This window comes from Heterodontus francisci, chromosome 9 (genome assembly GCF_036365525.1).
Source record: "Heterodontus francisci isolate sHetFra1 chromosome 9, sHetFra1.hap1, whole genome shotgun sequence".
Taxonomy (NCBI): domain Eukaryota; kingdom Metazoa; phylum Chordata; class Chondrichthyes; order Heterodontiformes; family Heterodontidae; genus Heterodontus; species Heterodontus francisci.
Window position 1 is genome coordinate 6,669,082 of NC_090379.1, and position 20,982 is coordinate 6,690,063.

Below are 20,982 nucleotides of genomic sequence, written 5' to 3' on the forward strand. Positions count from 1 at the left end.
TACAGTTCCTTAACCAGAAAGCTATGAAAGAGGCACCAGAAAAAAAGGGAGGAAAGCAAAAGATGCCATTAAACCCTGCCAGTGATGTGGTGCTAAAAGTGCCCACAAATATGAACAGTGTCCTGCAAACAGAGCAGAATGCTTCCACTGTAAGAAAATAGGGCATTTCAGTAAAATGTGCCAAACAAAAATATCTACTCCCACAAGTGCAAAAGAAAAAACATTCAGGAATAGAGTGGTTAACAAAGTTAAACAACCTTCTTCAGAAGAGCAACCAATACACGTTTTTGGTGAGATCAATTATCCTAATTTGGTCTGCAGGTATTGTTGAGACCGAGGCGGGAGTAATGCACTGTCAATTCAGTCCTATTACTCCACAGTTCACAGCATATTATTTAATGTTTCCCACCTACCGGAAATTAGCCAAATTAAATACTTTATTAACACCCAGAATAAAATACATCAAACCATGTACCTTTAAACAACAGCAAATTAACTATTTATTAATAAACAATATTGAGATAAATCTATATCTAAAAAGACTTTATAATTTCTTATTCCTCCCAACCCTCATGCACACACATTCAAAAACCAATGGTTAACGGGTTCAAAAACGATGTTTTAAAATTCTTAGGAATAATAAAACAACTGGGTTGTAAGTCTTGGCAGGTAATGTTCCCAGTTCAGTGAGGTGTCCCAGAGTCGCATAGTCAGATGGCACTCGCAGTCTCCAGGAGAGTTTGATTAACAGTCTGTAATGGATAGGCATTCACAGTACTTCGGTTGCAGTAGGTGCCACACAGATCTTTCAACAAGGATTATAGTAACAGGTATATTTAGATTTTGAATTAGCAGTCTATCAGTAGAAACTTTACTGAGAATTCCAGAACTCCCAGAAACATGTCATCAAATGTAAATTTTTTGCTGAGAGAGTCAGATCCTTCCTTCCTTCAAGACAGCATGCTTCACGAGTCTGCCAGTTCAAACATGTTCTAGCCAGTCTTTACACATAGTCAAACTGAAACAATACAGCATGTGGCCCCTCTCTCTCTTGCTGTTGCCTGGGAAACAGGCTTGCAGCTCGCACAAACTGTCTTCAGAGAGACAATCAACTCTCAGTCTTAAAGGCACACAGACCCCCCCCCCCCCCTTAGTTTTAAAACAGAAAAAACACTTCCATGACAATATATATGTCAACACTAATTTTAAACTTGACACCGGCGTGAGTGTAATGGTCTTAAAAGACAAAGAGCCATGGTTATCAGCACATTTTCCGCAACCAACAGAAACCCAGTTAAATGGCCCAGGAAGGGTTGAATAAGTAAGGGGGAAGCACTCCAGTACAAGGGAAAGCAAAAATTAGAAACATTGTATGTTCTAAAGAATCAAGAATTCTCCCTCATTTAAGTAGAAGAGCTTGTATTCACCTTCATCTTATAAAGACAGTAGAAGTTAAACAACAAAAATCCAGGAGTCACTTCCAAGAGGAATTCCCAAAATTGTTTCCTGGTTTAGGCAGACTGAAGACCAACTATAGTATTACTTTGCAGAAAGATGCTAAACCAGTTTGTCTTTTCACTCCGAGGAAGATTCCATACTACTAATGAAGCACGTCCAACAACAATTAGATTGGGAATCATTTCTCCTGTTACCAAACCTACAGAGCGGTGTTCGGGAATGGTTTCAGTTCCTAAACCGAATGGTGATCTTTGCATTCTGTAGATTTAACTCAATAAGGCTATGGCAAGAGAGGTTCATCCAATGTCCTCAGTGGACGGAAGTTTGGCAAAGTTATCCAAAGGTTCCATGCTCACGCTTGGTGTGAATAGTGGCTTTTGGCTAGTTCCATTAGATAAGTCAAGGTTATTGACAACCTTCATTACTCCCTTTGGAAGATTTTGTTTTAACTGTCTACCATTTGGTATCATGTCATCAAAGGGCCTTGAAGGTGTAATATGCCGCATGGATGACATCTTAATTCATGGTGAGTCCAATGAAGAACATAATCTGAGGGTTAGAAGCGTTTTGAATCGTCTGCAGGACGAAGGCCTAACACTCAATGAGAAGCGTGAGTTTTCAAAAATATCCATTCGTTTTTAGGACACATTGTCAGCAGTAGCGCCATTATGGCAAAAGACAAGAGCCATTAGCGAATTTTCACTTCCAACTTTAATTCACGATCGGAGATTACTCAATCCCCGGGGTAATTACTCAATCCCTGGGTTAATTACTCTGTTCTCGGGGTAATTACTCAATCTCCGGGGTAATTACTCTGTTCCCAGGGTAATTACTCAGTTCCCGGGGTAATTAATCAATCCCCGGTGTAATTACTCTGTTCCGGGGTAATTACTCAGTTCCCGGGGTAATTACTCTGTTCCCGGGGTAATTACTCAATCGCTGGGATAATTACTCAGTTCCCGGGGTAATTACTCAGTTCCCGGGGTAATTACTCAATCCCGGGGGTAATTAATCAATCCCTGGGGTAATTACTCAGCTTCCGGGATAATTACTCAGTTCCCGGGGTAATTACTCAGTTCCCGGGGTAATTACTCAATCCCGGGGGTAATTAATCAATCCCTGGGATAATTACTCAGTTCCCGGGGTAATTACTCAGTTCCCGGGGTAATTACTCAATCCCGGGGGTAATTAATCAATCCCTGGGGTAATTACTCAGCTCCCGGGATAATTACTCTGTTCCCGGGGTAATTACTCAATCCCCAGGGTAATTACTCTGTTCCCGGGGTAATTACTCAATCCCTGGGGTAATTACTCAGTTCCCGGGGTTACTCTTGCCTCTGCGGTTGTTACTCTGCTCCTGGAATTGTTACTTGCTGCGTTGCCTGGATACCGGGTGTAAACAGGCTGTTGGTCAGTTGCTGCTGCCAGGGATGGACGTCTACCTCAGCCTGGAGCAGGTGAGAGGAATGAGGGGAAAAAGCTCAGAGAAGAGTCGCAGGGCAGGGCAGTGCGAGGAGGCTCGGGGCCGAGGAGAGAGTCTGTCCCTTGGGTAACCCTGGCGGGTGGGGTGACTCCCCGCTCCCCGCTCCCCGCTCCCCCTCACTTGACTCCCCGGCCCCAACTGCACAGTGACTGTGACTGTGAGTGTGACGGATTGGTAGCGGCCGGGCCTTATCGATCAGAGTGTAAAAAAAGAGTTTTTAACTCTAATCACCAGCTCCAATCGGAACACCCGAAGACTAACTCCCCCCACAAACCCTAACCGTAACTCTAACTCCCCCCACAAATTCTGACACTAACTCTAACTCTCCCCATAATCCCTAACCCTAACTCCCCCCACAAACCCTAACCGTAACTCTAACTCCCCCCACAAATTCTGACACTAACTCTAACTCTCCCCATAATCCCTAACCCTAACTTTCCCCACAAACCCTAACCGTAACTCTCCCCTCTAACCCTAACTCTAAAATCTAACCCCAATCACTAATCCTATCCCTAAAACTGAATCCTATTTCGGGTGCTGGAAGGTGGGATTAGTGGGCGGCTACTTTTTTCAGGCGGCGCAGACATGATGGGCTGAATGGCCTCTTTCTATGCTGTAACTTTTCTATGGTTCTATGGAATAACGGAGGGGTGATTGGCCCCGGGGTGTATTACTGAGTGTATTACAGGTGGGTCTGGGGTGTATAACAGTGGCGGGGACTGTGATCCTCCTTGGGGTTTATAATGGGCAGGTGATTGGCCCTGGGGTGTATTATATGAGTGCCCGGGTGTATTACAAGCAGCGCCTGGTATAACTTGGAGGGGGGGTGGTGAGGGGGTTGAAGGTGGCAATCCTCCCTGTGCTGTATAATGGGTGGCCACTCCTCCTCATTATTCGAGGAATGTTACCACTGCAAAAATAGCTGCCTGTTAAACAGTCACCACCATTCAAGTGTCATAGAGCACAGAAACAGGCCCTTCGGCCCATCGTGTCTGTGCCAGCCATCAAGCACCTAACTATTCTAGTCCCATTTTCCAGCACTTGGCCCGTAGCCTTGTATGCTATGGCATTTCAAGTGCCCATCTAAATACTTCTTAAATGTTGTGAGGGTTCCTGCCTCTACCACCTCTTCAGGCAGCGTATTCCAGATTCCAACCACCCTCTGGGTGAAATTTTTTTTCCCTCAAATCCCCTCTAAACCTCCTGCCCCTTACCTTAAATCTATGCCCTCTGGTTATTGACCCCTTTGCTAAGGGACAAAGTTTCTTCCTATCTAACCTATCAATGCCCCTCATAATTTTGTATACCTCAATCAGGTCCCCCCTCAGCCTTCTCTGCTCTAAGGAAAACAACCCTAGCCTTTTCAGTCTCTCTTCATAGCTGAAATGCTCCAGCCTAGGCAACATCCTGGTGAATCTCCTCTGCACCCTCTCCAGTGCAGTCACATCTTTCCTATAGTGTGGTGCCCAGAACTGTACACAGTCCTCCAGCTGTGGCCGAACTGGCGTTTTATACAGCTCCATCATAACCTCCCCGCTCTGGAAAGGACATGAAAGAAACATCCTCCTGTTGGAAATTTCGATGTTGATGTCTTTAAACACATGCAAGCGCTGCTACTTATTGAATACATTTTCCACAGCATTACCGCAGGAACTCAGGGTCATGTAGTCTTCAGCTGAAGCAGGGTGAGAGGGAGGGGTATAAATGGACCCGGCACAAAGATGTCACTCAGTTTACCCTCCTCTTATATAACACGAGGGTTTATAATATTTGTAAGGACTGAAAAAAGAAAGATTTGCATTTCTATATCGCTGTTCACCTCAGGACCGTCCCAAAACACTTCACAGGGGCGGCACAGTGGCGCAGTGGTAAGCACCGCAGCCTCACAGCTCCAGCGACCCGGGTTCAATTCTGGGTACTGCCTGTGTGGAGTTTGCAAGTTCTCCCTGTGTCTGCGTGGGTTTCCTCCGGGTGCTCCGGTTTCCTCCCACATGCCAAAGACTTGCAGGTTGATAGGTTAATTGGCCATTATAAATTGCCCCTAGTATAGGTAGGTGGTAGGGAAATACAGGGACAGGTGGGGATGTGGTAGGAATATGGAATTAGTGTAGGGTTAGTGTAAGTGATGGTTGATGGTCGGCACAGACTCGGTGGGCCGAAGGGCCTGTTTCAGTGCTGTATCTCTAAACTAAACTAAACAACCAATGAAATACTTCTGAGTTGTAGTTACTGTTGTAATGTAGGAAACCCAGCAACCAATTTGTGCACAGCAAGATCCCACAAACAACAATGTGGTAATGACCAAATTATCTTTTTAATGATGTTCGTTGAGGGATAAATATTGGCCAGTACACGAGGGGTGAACTCCCTTGCTGTTCTTCAAAATAGTGCCATGGGATCTTTTATGGCACCTGAGTGGGCAGATGAGGTCTCAGTTTAACATCTCATCTGAACAATAGCACCTCCAACAGTGCAGCACTCTCTTAGTACTGCAATGGGAGTGTCAGCCTGGAAGTCTCTGGAGTGGGACTTGAAGCAGAGAAGTAGGGTTGGTTCAATCCAGGAGATTCTCTGCAGAATAGCCTGATGCTGGGAGATTAGAATGGAAGCACTACAGCGCCCCCCCTGACAGAAGGCTTTAATTACAGTGTGACAAGTTTACATAGGGAGTTTCCATTACAAATGTGGCCAGAGGAACTAATATGAACATATAAACACTGACAGACAGGTAAAGACCCTCTGGTCCATTCAGCCTGTCCCAAACAATTATGTTCTGAAGAAGGGTCACTGACCTGAAACGTTAACTCTGCTTCTCTCTCCACAGATGCTGCCAGACCTGCTGAGTATTTCCAGCATTTCTTGTTCTTTCTTTTATAACTCTGAATGGTTGATCGGAGACGCGAGTTTTGAAACTTTATCACCTGTCTTTTCCAGTTCACAGACAGCAGTATAATCCTGACTTTCGACAATTAGGACAAGTGGTCAGGAATTGCAGAAGCAGTTTATTTTCCCTCCACACTCACAGATCTCAGGCATTTTCCTACATAAACAGAATCCACTCTATTCTCTTAAAATTCCAACAGCATGTCAAACAACAGCTGTGAATCACCATGAATATATGCACCGTCATGGCATTTTGCACATCTGGCAGGGGCGGGGGAGACAGAACTGACTGCCAAAGGCTAAAATAAATGCAGCAAGAGCTGAGTGACAGTATAACTCCATTCTATTCAATCACACTGCATAAAAAGAGTATGAAATGCAGACAGGTCAGTGAAAAATAAACCACAGCCACAGATTTAAAAAAAGACATGACCCATTCTGATAGACCTCAGCGTGACAAATAAACACAACTGCCGGAGAATGGTTTTCCCAGCTCTTTATAGTCTGGAATCCCACTCCTAACCTTTTCCTCATTCTGTGAGCATTGATCTATATGTAATACAGTATGTTTCAAAATCTAAAAACAGATTAACTATTGACACGGGGCTAGGGTAAATGGTTAGGGTGAGAGGTTACTGATTGAGTTTAGGGTTAGATTTTGTGGTTAGTGGTGGGGTTTGGGGTTAGGGTTGGGCTGGGAGTTTGAGTTAGTGTCACAATTTGTGGTTAAAGAGTTAATGGTTGGGCTTGAGGGTACAGTGGGCTTCATGGTTTGGGTTAGGTTTTAGGGTTCAGTGATATAATTAGGATTAGTGATTGGGCTTAGGTTAGAACCATAGCACCGTAGAAAGGTTACGGCACAGCAAGAGGCCATTCAGCCCATCATGTCTGCGCCGGCTGAAAAAATTAGCTGCCCAATCGAATCCCACCTTCCAGCACCTGGTCTATAGCCCTGTAGGTTCCAGCACTTCAGGTGCATGTCACCTTTTAAATGAGTTGAGGGTTTCTGCCTCCACCACCGATCTGGGCAGTGAATTCCAGACACCCACCACCCTCTTGGTGAAAAAGATCTTTCTCATGGCCCCTCTAATCCTTCTACCATCACCTTAAATCTGTGCCCCCTGGTAATTGACCTCTCCGCCAGGGGAAACAGGTCATTCCTGTCTGCTGTATCTAGGCCCCTCATAATTTTGTACACCTCAATTAAGTCACCCCTCAGCCTCCTGTGTTCTAAGGAAAACAACCCAAGCCGATCCAATCTTTCCACATAGCTGCAACTTTCAAGCCCTGGCAACATTCTTGTAAATCTCCTCTGTACTCTCTCCAGAGCAATTATGTCCTTCCTGTAATATGGTAAACAATACTCCAGATGTGGCCTAACCAGTGTTTCATACAGTGCCAGCATTACATCCCTGCTTTTGTATTCTATACCTCGGCCAATAAAGGAAAGCATTCTACATGCCTTCCAGGGCGGAACCTCCTCCTATTATACAACCCTGGGGAGGATTGTCTTCAATAGAAAGCAAAATCTGATATGGTGTACATGGGGTTGCCAATTGGAGGTTTGAACTCCGACCTCGAATCACCCCGCACCCGCCTCCAACACCCCCCCCCCCCCACCTCCACCCCACTGCCCACCCACCAGCACTCCCGCCTTTGGTGACTCCTTCCCATGGCCAATTGGAAATGGAACTGACCCAATCAGATTAATGTTAGCTGTCAAATAGCCCATTTTCTTCATCTCCAGTATTTTTATAACTAATAAACAAAAATGTTGAAAGAAAAGGAAAAGAACACAATTTTGTTGAATGTCCCTAAGATTTTTCTCCTGGACTTTGCTCACTGCAGTGTCCAGGAGATGAACCTTCAATCCTGGAGACTCCAGGGCAATCCTGGAGGGTTGGCAATCACAGGTGTACCACTGATATTCCTACCCTTTCATCCTTTAATTTTTGATATCCTTCTGTGAATGTCAAGTTTTTGTTTTTATAATTGTGCTATTTTGCAGCTGATTGCAGCAGTACCTGCACAGTGGGTCTGGAAAGATGACACAAATACGCTTGAGTTAGTCAGGTACGTGACTTAACCCGTTCAGTTCCAAATGCTGCCTGCAGCTTTCTCTAGGTGTTTTCAGTCAATCGTTAGGGGAAAAGACTGATAGAGATTCTGCTCATGTCCCTGTGCATCACTTAGGAAAGAAAGAATTTTCAATCCTTCTGGCAATGAGTTAAAATTATCATCCTTGTTTTAATCCCTCACCCCTCCCTATCTCTGAAATCTCCAGGCGAAACCTCTGTGCTGCTCTAATTCCGGCCTCTTGCCCATCCCTGATTTTAATCGCTCCACCATTGGCGGTCGTGCCTTCAGTTGCCTGGGCCCCAAGCTCTGGAATTCCCTCCTTACACCTCTCCACCTCTCTGCCTCTCCTCCTTTCAGACACTGCTTAAAAACTTACATTTTTAACCAAGTTTTTGGTCACCTGTCCTAATTATGTAGCTCGGTGTCAAATTTTGCTTGATAACGATCCTGTGAAGAGCCTCAGAACATTTTACTACATTAAAGGCACTATTATATATACAAGTTATTGTTGTTGGTGTTGTTTAGATTGCAGCTTGGTCACCTCTTCCCATTATTCCTAAAACCTTTGGCACATTGCACAGCTGCTGTTGCGATGTGGATAAGTGCAGCATCTATTTCATGCGTGGCAAAGTTCTACAATTTTTTTTGGGTGATGCCTAAGAGCATTGTGCTTTTCATCAAACTGTGGGATTTTTAACACTGCCTCAGTTGCACTAGTGAAACAGGCAGATGGACGGGGCTAGCTGTACCAGACGGATGGCTGGGTACTGGGCCATACACACCAGGGTCCAGCCTTTTTTTTTATTCATTCATGGGATGTGGGCATCACTGGCCAGGCCAGCATTTATTGCCCATCCCTAATTGCCCTTGAGAAGGTGGTGGTGAGCTGCCTTCCTGAACCGCTGCAGTCCATGTGGGGTAGGTACACCCACAGTGCTGTTAGGAAGGGAGTTCCAGGATTTTGACCCAGCAACAGTGAAGGAACTCAGCCTGTGCTGAGTTGTCTGATGCTAGCTGATCTGCTGGTGGAACCTGAGTACAAACATTCTTCTATTCTGCATCTGATCAAAGCAGCTTTCCTTTTGTGTATTAGCCAAGGCTGGCTGTGGAGGGAATCCAGCCCAGACATTGTAATCCTCATGCAATGTTTATACATGCATACCTCAAGCAGGAGTAGCCAGATGCAATTGGGAATGGATTCCTGCTACTGCCTGTGTTACGACCAGGTGAGGCAGGGGTCTCAGGTTCCCCTCTCGACCCTTTCCTGGTTTGGCTGTAACAGGGTTTAACTTTTAAAAACACAGTGTTTTTAGCTTCCCCTCAGTGAGTCCTTGCTCACTGCTCTCTAATTGCAATTGTAAAAGAATCAATCAGACAGGTTTTCTCAGGTTTGAACAAGAAAGGTATAAGTTTATCAACCTTAAAACGCGAACTCAGTTAAAACTACTAAGAATACGCAATGCAACCACGCTAGCATTCATTCGCAATAAACACACATACAAATAGAGACAGAGGAGAGAAAGAATTAAAGGGGGAATGTTTGAAGTAGTAGATGGAATTCAGTTACTGTTGTTAGTTTGGATGTAACAATCTTGATTGGTGTTAAGTCTTGCAGTTCTCATTGGGGCCCAGTGCACACTTTCAAACTTGTTTAGCTGGTACCAGAAGGCTGCAGGAGTCTTCTGCCTTCTGGCTTAAGTTACTTCCATGGGTCCCTGGAACTTTACGTCTTCAAATTGCAGTCTGCCAAAGACTTTACTGTGATGCACCATTCAATCAATTCCCAGGTTGGCCAGCAGGTTCATCATGTGACTAGCTCTTTGTTTGAGACAGCATCGCCTGAGATGCACTCAGTAGGTGCGTGGAATGCTGGCTCTTACACATGACTCTCAATGACTGTTGATCATCATTATTGACAAAACCCAGAGAATCACGAATCGTTACAGTGTAGAAGGAGGCCATTCGCGTCCACACTGGCTCACTGAAAGAGGAATTCCCTCTTATATATATGGTCTTTAGTTCTGGTTTCGCCTGGAAGTGGAAACATCTTCTCTATGTCCACCCAATCAAACCCTTTCATAATCTTGACGACCTCTATCAGGTCACCCCTCAGTCTTCTCATTTCTAGGGATTTATGGGATGCACACACAATGATGTCTCACTATGTGAGAAAGACCACTATGTGGTCCTAGGATATGCGACGTTGGACAAGGAGAATGCCAAATAAAACATTAACCCTTTCATTTCTTTTAGCACTCAGTGAGGTTTTTTTTTAACTGATAAACATCAACAAAGGTGCTTTTCCCTTTTTAAAAAAATGTTTTCTTTCACCAAGCTGGTAATAAATTAATTAGCCCTTCACAGGAAGAATGTTGGGACAGGTGTAGGCCATTCAGCCCCTCGAGCCCAGTTCTACACTCAATTAGATCATGGCTGATCTGTATCTCAATCTCATTTATCCACCTTAGTTCCATATCTGTTGATGCTCTTACCTAACAAATTCTATTGATTTCAGTCCCAGCATCCACAGTCTTTTAGGGGAGAAGGTTCCAGATTTCTACCAATCTTTGTGTGAAAAAGTGCTTCCTGATTTCACTCCTGAATGGCCTAACTCTACTTTTAGCAGTAAGTTATCTTGTTCTGTATTCCTTACCAGAGTTAATAACTTCTCTTTATCCACCTTATCAAATCCTTTTATCATGTCTTTGCACGATCTTGACTTTATTTATTCTGTGTCACAGTGGAAGCAGAGTCTTTAAATATTTTTAAGGCAGAGGTAGATAGGTTCAGATCAGCCATGATCCCACCGAGGGGCTGAGTGGCCCAACCCCTGCTCCCAATTCATATGTTCGGATTTTCATTTGCCCATGTGCCATACAGCATTTTCAGGTGGCAGGCCAAACAAGCCTCCTATCTCCCACACTTTCTCCACAAGACGCTGGCTAATTGAATCAGGGAGCACTCCCATTGTCTCTCTAGGCAACAGTCTCTCAGAATGCAAATGTGCAGCCATGTTTTCAGCCATTGCTCTGTGGTCCTTGTAAACAAGTTATGTTCAATGTCCAGTAAACGTTCAAATAGTGTTCCATTTGACAAAATTAATATTTTTCCATTTGAAAGGTGTGGTTTCCATCACACCTCCACCTCTGGCCCAACGAAATGCGTCACAATGGGGAGCATTTCGTTATAAATTAGAAGGAAGAGAAAGTACAGGAAAACACACATTCTCTCATTCATTCAGAAATCTTAAAATTGTTACAGCCTGTCTTTGTAGCAATGCTGCTTTAAACTGTCCTTTTCCCTTGAGGTGGGTCTGAGATAGTGATGTGTTGCCCAAGGGGTTTAAAGTTTCTTCACCAACAGCCTGCAATACGTTGGGAATGGTCATCCCAATAAACATGTGATTTTTGGGGGGAGGTTTGCAGTTTACACATTTCCATGATTGTCCAGGGTGCCTTTGTTCGTGTTGGGGTCTGCAGGGGATGGTTAGATTTAATTAGCCCTTGTTTGGAGTTCTGATCGTGGGAGTCAGCAGTGGGTGGATCCACTCTGATCTCTCTTTCAGTGTGCTGATGAGTCATGCAAGGGCTTTTCATTTTAGGGTATTGTTGGTTCCCTTTTCTCCTGACTGTGGGGGGGGGGGGGGGATTCTTTGCTAATCTTCCCTTTGTCCTCTGGGACATTCCTGCTTGCAGGTATTTGTCCAGATTTTACTGCACTCCATGCGGCACTTGGACTAGGTGAGGCATCACCCTCACAGTTTCTCTGCCCTCTTGAGGTCTTTCTTTGTCCTTGCAGGTTTCTGTAAATGCTGTTAGTAACTCGGGTTGGGTGCTTCTGGTGTCTGCATTTACATAGGAGGATGTGGGGTCTAACGTTTCCAACATTTTGGAGTTGGCTGACAGGACGATAAGGGTTTTTATATGGAAATCCTCCCGGACTGCCTGTAACCTGTTCTCTTTGTCCCTTTTTCTCCTTTCCTCTCTAGCTTTTTGCCAGCCTTTTGCCTCTCTGTCCCCTTTTGTTCTCAGCAGTGGTCCCTTACAATTCACCAACCCTCTGCTGGAGGAGTTCCCAAAAGCCGATACAGGACTTAGGGGTGCAGATGTCACTGTAGGCTGGGGTTTCCCCTCAACCTGGCACATGTGGCAAATCCTGCAGTACTCCACCACATCTTTGTGGAGTTTTGGCCAGTCAAACTGCTGTCTTATGCGAGTTTTGGTTTTTCATATACTGACATGTACAGCCATTGTAATCTCATGGGCCATTCTTAATATTTTTCTCCGTTACTTCTGCGGCACCTCTAACTGGTGAACTACTGTCCACTCTTTGTCTTCAGGTCTGTGAGGAGAACTCCATTTCCTCATCAGTACCTCATTCTTTAAATAATAGCAATCAGGGACTCCCTCTGCTTCACTTTCAGTCTGGACAGCCTGTGCTAACTCAAGAAATACTGGGCCGGCTTGCTGAGCCTCAACTGGGGACGATCCATTTAACCCATCCCTCGGTCCTCTAGCTTCCCAAAGAAAGTTTCAGACAGACAGACAGACCTCATGGTCATCAATCCAGTCTCCTCTGGGGGAGCTGGTTTGATCATGGCCTGATCCACTACACATTCAGGGAAAATGCAGGGGACCATCTCCTGCCACTGCTCTGTCTCTCTGACCTCCTTCAGTCTCTCTTTCTCTACTGGGGAAGCTACCACCTTTGCTCCCACCAGATCATTACCTAGGAGCAGGTCAATCCCGTCCACAGGCAAACTAGGGATCAATCCCTACGGTCACTGGTCCCAAAACTAGGTTGCACCCGATGTAAAGGTACAGGCGTACACTGCCCTCCAATACCATTTACCATCATTCTGGTATTTACTGCACTCTCTGGGGGAAAGGTCAGGCCTTTTCCCAGTAAAAGGGATCTAGTGGCCCCTATGTCCCTGAGAATTACTATGGGCTTGCTTGTCCCACTCGAGGGGTATGGGGTTACTTTCCCTTCAGACACAAAATCCTGATAACCTTCAGGAATCCTGTTAAATTTTCCTGCACCCACAGCAGTATTTTTTCTGGGTCTTACTACTGTTGCAGTTAAAGCCACTGCTTGTTCAGCTGTGTTTTCCATCAGGGTCCCTTCTCCGTCATGGAGCGGGTGTGCCCTGATTAACCCTACAGGGTTTCCCCGTAGTTTGCAGCAGTCAGCTCTTAGATGACCTGCTTTATTACAATGGAAGCACATAGGTCTCCGGTCTCACTGCCACTTACAGCTGGAGGAGGGCCCCCTGTGTCTCCTGCTTTTTTTTCTCTCCCAGGACTGCTTGGACTCCTATCACCTTTGTCCTTTTCGGATTTGTGGGGGTGACTAGCAAAGGTTTTCCCCTGGGGAACCGATTTGTATATTAAAGCAAACTCATCAGCCAGAACTGTGGCTTGCCTGGCTCTGTGCACTTTTTGTTCCTCCACATGGGTCTTTATGGAGAGGGGGAGAGAGTTTTTAAATTTCTCTAGTAAAATCACCTCTCTGAGGTTTTCATAGCTGGGCTGTACTTTAACAGCCCTCAACCACTGGTCAAAAGCCAGCTGCTTACTTCTCTCAAACTCCAAGTAAGTTTGATCAGTCTGTTTCCTAAGGGTTCGGAACTTCTGGCGGAAGGCTTCCGGTACTTGCTAATATGCCCCGAGGATAGCATTTTTTGTCAGTTCATAATTTGATGAACTCTCATCTGGCAACAGGGAATAAACCTCAAGGGATTTTCTGGTTTAGCTTACTTTGGCGATGGAAGAGTCCAATGCTCAGCCACCCATTTTAACTGCCTTGCAAGTTTCTCCAAAGATACAAAAAATGCTTCCACATCTTCCTCATTGAATTTTGGAATCAGTTGGGAAAATGTTAAAAACTCAGCACTACTTGTATTTTCTAGGCTTTCACTGCGGTTATTCTGTCACCCCCCGAGCTAACTCAAGCCACCTCAGCTCTCTTTCCTCCCGTTCCTTCTGGAAATTTCTTTCTCTCTCTCTCTTTTCAAATTCAAGTTTCCTCTGTTCTAAATGTATCTTTGCTTGCAATACCCTGTCGGAGTCTATTTCTAACCCTGTCTCTGATTCTTCAGATTCGAGGGAAAAATGATTGGCCACAAGGCTTAGGAGTTCTGATTTCCTAGCTTTAGCATGGAAAGTGATCCCACACTGCTCAGCCATATTCCTCAACTCTTCCATAGATTGTACCTTTAACTTATCCCAAGTTACTTCACCCTGGCTTGGGTAGTTACTAGCTTCAGTCGTGGACATGTTAGTATTCCAGCGCACAACCACAGGAAAACCTATATTGAAATCCTTTCTCTTTTTGATTGGAATCAATTTGATTTCTCACTTCCAATTTCGCATTTGTCCGTGAGTCCAATACCGGACACAAGCCCCCAAATTTCTGTTACGACCAGGTGAGGCAGGGGTCTCAGGCTCCCCTCTCGGCCCTTTCCTGGTTTGGCTGTAACAGGGTTTAACTTTTAAAACAGTGTTTTTAGCTTCTTCTCAGTGAGCCCTTGCTCACTGCTCTCTAATTGTAATTGTAAAGGTATCAAACAGACAGGCTTTCTCAGGTATGGCCAAGAAAGGTGTAAGTTTATCAACCTTAAAACTCGAACTCAGTTAAAACTACAAGGATACATGACGCAACCACGCTAGCATTCATTCGCAATAAACACACACAAATAGAGACAGAGGAGAGAAAGAATTAAAGGGGGAAAGGTTTGAAGTAGTAGATGGGATTCAGTTCTGTTGTTGGTTTGGATGTAACGATCTTGATTAGAGTTAAGTCTTGCAGTTCTCATTGGGGCCCAGTGCACACTTTCAAACTTGTTTTGCTGGTACCAGAAGGTTGCAGGGGTCTTCTGTCTTGAGTCTTAAGTTACTTCCATGGGTCCCTGGAACTTTGCGTGAGACAGAGAGATCTTGCTTCTCTTTGGTCTTCAAATTGCAGTCTGCCAAAAACTTTACTGATTCAGGTCGGTGACCCTTCTTCTTCTGAAGGGTCACTGAGCTGAAACATTAACTCTGTCTCTCTCTCCACAGGTGCTGTCAGACCTGCTGAGTATTTCCAGCATTTCTTCTTTTTATTTCAGATTTTCAGCATCTGCAGTATTTTGCTTTTATAAAAACTTTACTATGATGCACCGTTCAACTAATTCCCAGGTTGGCCAGCAGGTTTGTCATGTGACTAGCTCTTTGTTTGAGATAGCATTGCTTATGAGACACGCTCAATGGGTGGGTGGAATGTTGCTGTTACACAGACAATGACCATCATTATTGACAAAACCCATCTGGCTAATTGAATGAGGGAGCACTCCCATAGTCTCTCTAGGCAACTGTCTCTCAGAATGCAAATGTGCAGCCATGTTTTCAGCCACTGCTCTGTGGTCCTTTTAAACAAATTATGTTCAATGTCCAGTAAACGTTCAAATAGTGTTCAAATATGACAAAATTAATATTTTTCCATTTGGTAGGTGTGGTTCCCGTCACACCTCCAAAAAACCTGGGAATTGAGGTCAGTTGTGGTACGCCTGACCTTCATTACATTACACTGACTGAGGTTTAAGAAAGTGTGCCACCAGTCCACAACACTACTTACTGATTGAATCGAGAAAAATCCCTCACACTACCGTATAAATAATACAGGTGTCAAGTCCTGGGGTGACACACGAACGTTTCTTATACAGCCTTACCTAGTTTTTTGCAACTTGCATAATTGCAAATCCATTTTGAGCAGAAACCATCTTTTTCAGATGAGATATTAAGCTGAGGCCCTGTCTGCCCTCTCCGATGGACAAAAAAGATTCCATGACACTCTTCAAAAAAAAGCAGGGGTATTCTCCCCAATGTCCTGGCCAATATTTATTTCTCAATCAGCATTATTAAAACAGATTAAAACATTATCTGGTTATTATCACATTGCTGTTTGAGGGAGCTTGTTGTGTGCAAATTGGCTGCCAGGTTTCCTACATTACAAAAGTGACCACACTCAAAAGCCACTTCATTAGCACTTTGGGACATCATGAGCTCTTTCTTTAGCCTCTTTTCCTTTACCCATCTATTGTATTCGGACTGGAAATTTGATATAGTTTCTGACTCAATCACTAACCCTGTCAGACACTTACCTGGTGCAGATACATTCTCCTGAGCGTTCTGGCCAGTAGTTATCCCTCACTCAACATCATAAAGACAGATGATCTGATCATTATTCCATTGCTGATTGTGGGATCTATCAATGCACAAATTGGCTGCCTTGTTTCCTACATTACAACAGTGACCAGACTTCGAAAGTACTTCATTGGCTGTAAAGCCCTTTAGGACGTCCTGAGGTTGTGAAAAGTGCTATACAAATGCAAGTCTTTTTCTCAAACGTGTTCCTGTGCCTCTGGAAGGTGAGGCGCATCCTTGTTTACAAAAGGTTGCATGGTTGAAAAAGTGGACAATGACAATTTCCCTGTCAATGTGCGGACTGAGGAGATGGGATTCACCTGACTGTCTTCACAATTGCAACAAGGCCGTTTGAGGCATTTTATGCACTGACAGGAAAAATATGGAGGTTCTGACCTCCACTGAGGCAAAAAAAAATCAAAGAACAAAGAACAAAGAAAATTACAGCACAGGAACAGGCCCTTCGGCCCTCCAAGCCTGCGCCGATCCATATCCTCTATCTAAACATGTCGCCTATTTTCTAAGGGTCTGTGTCTCTTTACTTCCTGCCCATTCATGTATCTGTCTAGATACATCTTAAAAGACGCTATCGTGCCCGCATCTACCACCTCCGCTGGCAACGTGTTTCAGGCACCCACCACCCTCTGCGTAAAGAACTTTCCACGCATATCCCCCCTAAACTTTTCCCCTTTCACTTTGAACTCGTGTCCCCTGGTAATTGAATCCCCCACTCTGGGAAAAAGCTTCTTGCGATCCACCCTGTCTATACCTCTCATGATTTTGTACACCTCAATCAGGTCCCCCCTCAACCTCCGTCTTTCTAATGAAAATAATCCTAATCTACTCAACCTCTCTTCATAGCTAGCGCCCTCCATACCAGGCAACATCCTGGTGAACTTCCTCTGCACCCTCTCCAAAGCATCCACATCCTTTTGGTAATGTGGCGACCAGAACTGCACGCAGTATTCCAAATGTGGCCGAACCAAAGTCCTATACAACTGTAACATGAGCTGCCAACTCTTGTACTCAATACCCCGTCCGATGAAGGAAAGCATGCCGTATGCCTTCTTGACCACTCTATTGACCTGCGTTGCCACCTTCAGGGAACAATGGACCTGAACACCCAAATCTCTCTGTACATCAATTTTCCCCAGGACTTTTCCATTTACTGTATAATTCACTCTTGAATTGGATCTTCCAAAATGCATCACCTCGCATTTGCCCTGATTGAACTCCATCTGCCATTTCTCTGCCCAACTCTCCAATCTATCTATATTCTGCTGTATTCTCTGACAGTCCCCTTCACTATCTGCTACTCCACCAATCTTAGTGTCGTCTGCAAACTTGCCAATCAGACCACCTATACTTTCCTCCAAATCATTTATGAATATCACAAACAACAGTGGTCCCAGCACAGATCCCTGTGGAACACCACTGGTCACACGTCTCCATTTTGAGAAACTCCCTTCCACTGCTACTCTCTGTCTCCTGTTGCCCAGCCAGTTCTTTATCCAGCTAGCTAGTATACCTTGGACCCCATGCGCCTTCACTTTCTCCATCAGCCTACCATGGGGAACCTTATCAAACGTCTTACTGAAGTCCATGTATATGACATCTACAGCCCTTCCCTCATCAATCAACTTTGTCACTTCCTCAAAGAATTCTATTAAGTTGGTAAGACATGACCTTCCCTGCACAAAACCATGTTGCCTATCACTGATAAGTCCATTTTCTTCCAAATGGGAATAGATCCTATCCCTCAGTATCTTCTCCAGCAGCTTCCCTACCACTGACGTCAGGCTCACCGGTCTATAATTATCTGGATTATCCCTGCTACCCTTCTTAAACAAGGGGACAACATTAGCAATTCTCCAGTCCTCCGGGACCTCACCCATGTTTAAGGATGCTGCAAAGATATCTGTAAGGCCCCAGCTATTTCCTCTCTCGCTTCCCTCAGTAACCTGGGATAGATCCCATCCGGACCTGGGGACTTGTCCACCTTAATGCCTTTTAGAATACCCAACACTTCCTCCCTCCTTACGCCGACTTGACCTAGAGTAATCAAACATCTGTTCCTAACCTCAACATCCTTCATGTCCCTCTCCTCGGTGAATACCGATGCAAAGTACTCGTTTAGAATCTCACCCATTTTCTCTGACTCCACGCATAACTTTCCTCCTTTGTCCTTCAGTGGGCCAATCCTTTCTCTAGTTACCCTCTTGCTCCTTATATATGAATAGAAGGCTTTGGGATTTTCCTTAACCCTGTTTGCTAAAGATATTTCATGACCTTTTTTAGCCCTCTTAATTCCTCAGATTGGTCCTACATTCCCGATATTCTTTCAAAGCTTCGTCTTTCTTCAGCCGCCTAGACCTTATGTATGCTTCCTTTTTCCTCTTAGCTAGTCTCACAATTTCACCTGTCATCCATGGTTCCCTAATCTTGCCATTTCTATCCCTCATTTTCACAGGAACATGTCTCTCCTGCACGCTAATCAACCTCTCTTTAAAACCCTCCCACATATCAAATGTGGATTTACCTTCAAACAGCTGCTCCCAATCTACATTCCCCAGCTCCTGCCGAATTTTGGTATAGTTGGCCTTCCCCCAATTTAGCACTCTTCCTTTAGGACCACTCTCGTCTTTGTCCATGAGTATTTTAAAGCTTACGGAATTGTGATCACTATTCCCAAAGTAGTCCCCTACTGAAACTTCAACCACCTGGCCGGGCTCATTCCCTAACACCAGGTCCAGTATGGCCCCTTCCCGAGTTGGACTATTTACATACTGCTCTAGAAAACCCTCCTGGATGCTCCTTACAAATTCTGCTCCATCTAGACCTCTAACACTAAGCGAATCCCAGTCAATGTTGGGAAAATTAAAATCTCCTATCACCACCACCCTGTTGCTCCTACATCTTTCCATAATCTGTTTACATATTTGTACCTCTATCTCACGCTCGCTGTTGGGAGGCCTGTAGTACAGCCCCAACATTGTTACCGCACCCTTCCTATTTCTGAATTCTGCCTATATTGCCTCACTGCTCGAGTCCTCCATAGTGCCCTCCTTCAGCACAGCTGTGATATCCTCTTTGACCAGTAATGCAACTCCTCCACCCCTTTTACCTCCCTCTCTATCCCGCCTGAAGCATTGATATCCTGGGATATTTAGTTGCCAATCATGCCCTTCCCTCAACCAAGTCTCAGTAATAGCAATAACATCATACTCCCAGGTCCTAATCCAAGCCCTAAGTTCATCTGCCTTACCTACTACACTTCTTGCATTAAAACAAATGCACCTCAGACCACCAGTCCCTTTGCGTTCATCATCTGCTCCCTGCCTACTCTTCCCCTTAGTCACACTGACTTCATTATCTAGTTCCTTACAGGCTTTAGTTACTACCTCCTTACTGTCAATTGACCTCCTCATTTGGTTCCCATCCCCCTGCCACATTAGTTTAAACCCTCCCCAACAGCGTTAGCAAAAGCACCCCCAAGGACATTGGTTCCAGTCCGGCCCAGGTGTAGACCGTCCAATTTGTAATAGTCCCACCTCCCCCAGAACCGGTCCCAATGTCCCAAAAATCTGAACCCCTCTCTCCTGCACCATCTCTCAAGCCACGCATTCATCCTGACTATTCTTTCATTTCTACTCTGACTATCACGTGGCACTGGTAGCAATCCTGAGATTACTACCTCTGAGGTCCTACTTTTTAACTTGGCTCCTAACTCCCTAAATTCTGCTTGTAGGACCTCATCCCATTTTGTACCTATATCATTGGTGCCTATGTGCACGACAACTGGCTGTTCACCCTCCCCCTTCAGAATGTTCTGCAGCCGATCTGAGACATCCCTGACCCGTGCACCTGGGCGGCAACATACCATTCGGGAGTCTCGTTTTCGACCACAGAACCGCCTATCTACTCCCCTTACAATCGAATCCCCTATGACTATAGCCCTTCCACACTTTTTCCTGCCCTTCCGAACAGCAGAGCCAGCCACGGTGCCATGAACCTGGCTACTGCTGCCTTCCCCTGGTGAGCCATCTCCCTCAACAGTATCCAAAACGGTATACTTGTTTTGGAGGGAGATGACTGCAGGGGACTCCTGCGCTGCCTTCCTGCTCTTTCTCTGCCTTTTGGTCACCCATTCCCTTTCTCCCTCAGCAATCCTAATCTGCGGTGTGACCAATTCACTAAACGTGCTATCCACGACCTCCTCAGCATCGCGGATGCTCCAAAGTGAGTCCATCCGCAGCTCGAGAGCCGTCATGCGGTCTAACAGGAGCTGCAGCTGGACACACTTCCTGCACGTGAAGGAGTCAGGGACATCAGCCATGTCCCTGAGCTCCCACATTGAGCAAGAGGAGCATGACACGGGTCCGAGATCTCCTGCCATTTTTAATCTTAAGCTTAACTTAGTTAAATGAAAAAGGAACGAAAAGTTTTTACCAATCACACGATAAAACAAAAAGAGAAATAGAAAAAGCCTTACCTTATCTACACACCGAGTCCTTTTTTTTTTGGTTAGAGGAGGAGGGCAGGTGGGAGACACTACAGGTGTAGTGTCTTGGGTTCAGAAACGGCCCAAATATATAGGGTTTTACTTACCCAGCAGCCCCCTGGTCTCCGCCGAAAACAAAAGGAAATTAAGTTTACTTTGAAACTGACCTTCCCAGCTGCTCACTCGCTCGCACTCTCTGCTCCCGAAAAAGCTGCTGCAATGAAAGGCAAGTTATTTTAAACAGCCCAAATATATCGGGTTTTACTTACCCAGCAGCCCCCTGGTATCCGCCGAAAACAAAAGGAAATTAAGTTTACTTTGAAACTGACCTTCCCAGCTGCTCACTCGCTTGCACTCTCTGCTCCCGAAAAAGCTGCTGCAATGAAAATCACTGA

At 45.1% G+C, this 20,982-nt stretch overlaps 1 protein-coding gene across 2 annotated transcripts in view; it reads left to right on the top strand.

Moving 5' to 3' along the window:
- Window positions 1-2,853: 2,853 nt before the first annotated feature.
- LOC137373421 (protein phosphatase 1 regulatory subunit 36) overlaps window positions 2,854-20,982 on the top strand; it is an 87,946-nt gene continuing 69,817 nt past the window's right edge. For both annotated transcript variants that reach the window (XM_068038238.1, XM_068038241.1), the window contains exons 1-2: window positions 2,854-2,915; window positions 7,833-7,897. In XM_068038238.1, coding sequence (XP_067894339.1) covers window positions 2,889-2,915; window positions 7,833-7,897 — 92 coding nt within the window. In that variant the 5' untranslated portion in view covers window positions 2,854-2,888. The remainder of the gene's footprint in view (window positions 2,916-7,832; window positions 7,898-20,982) is intronic.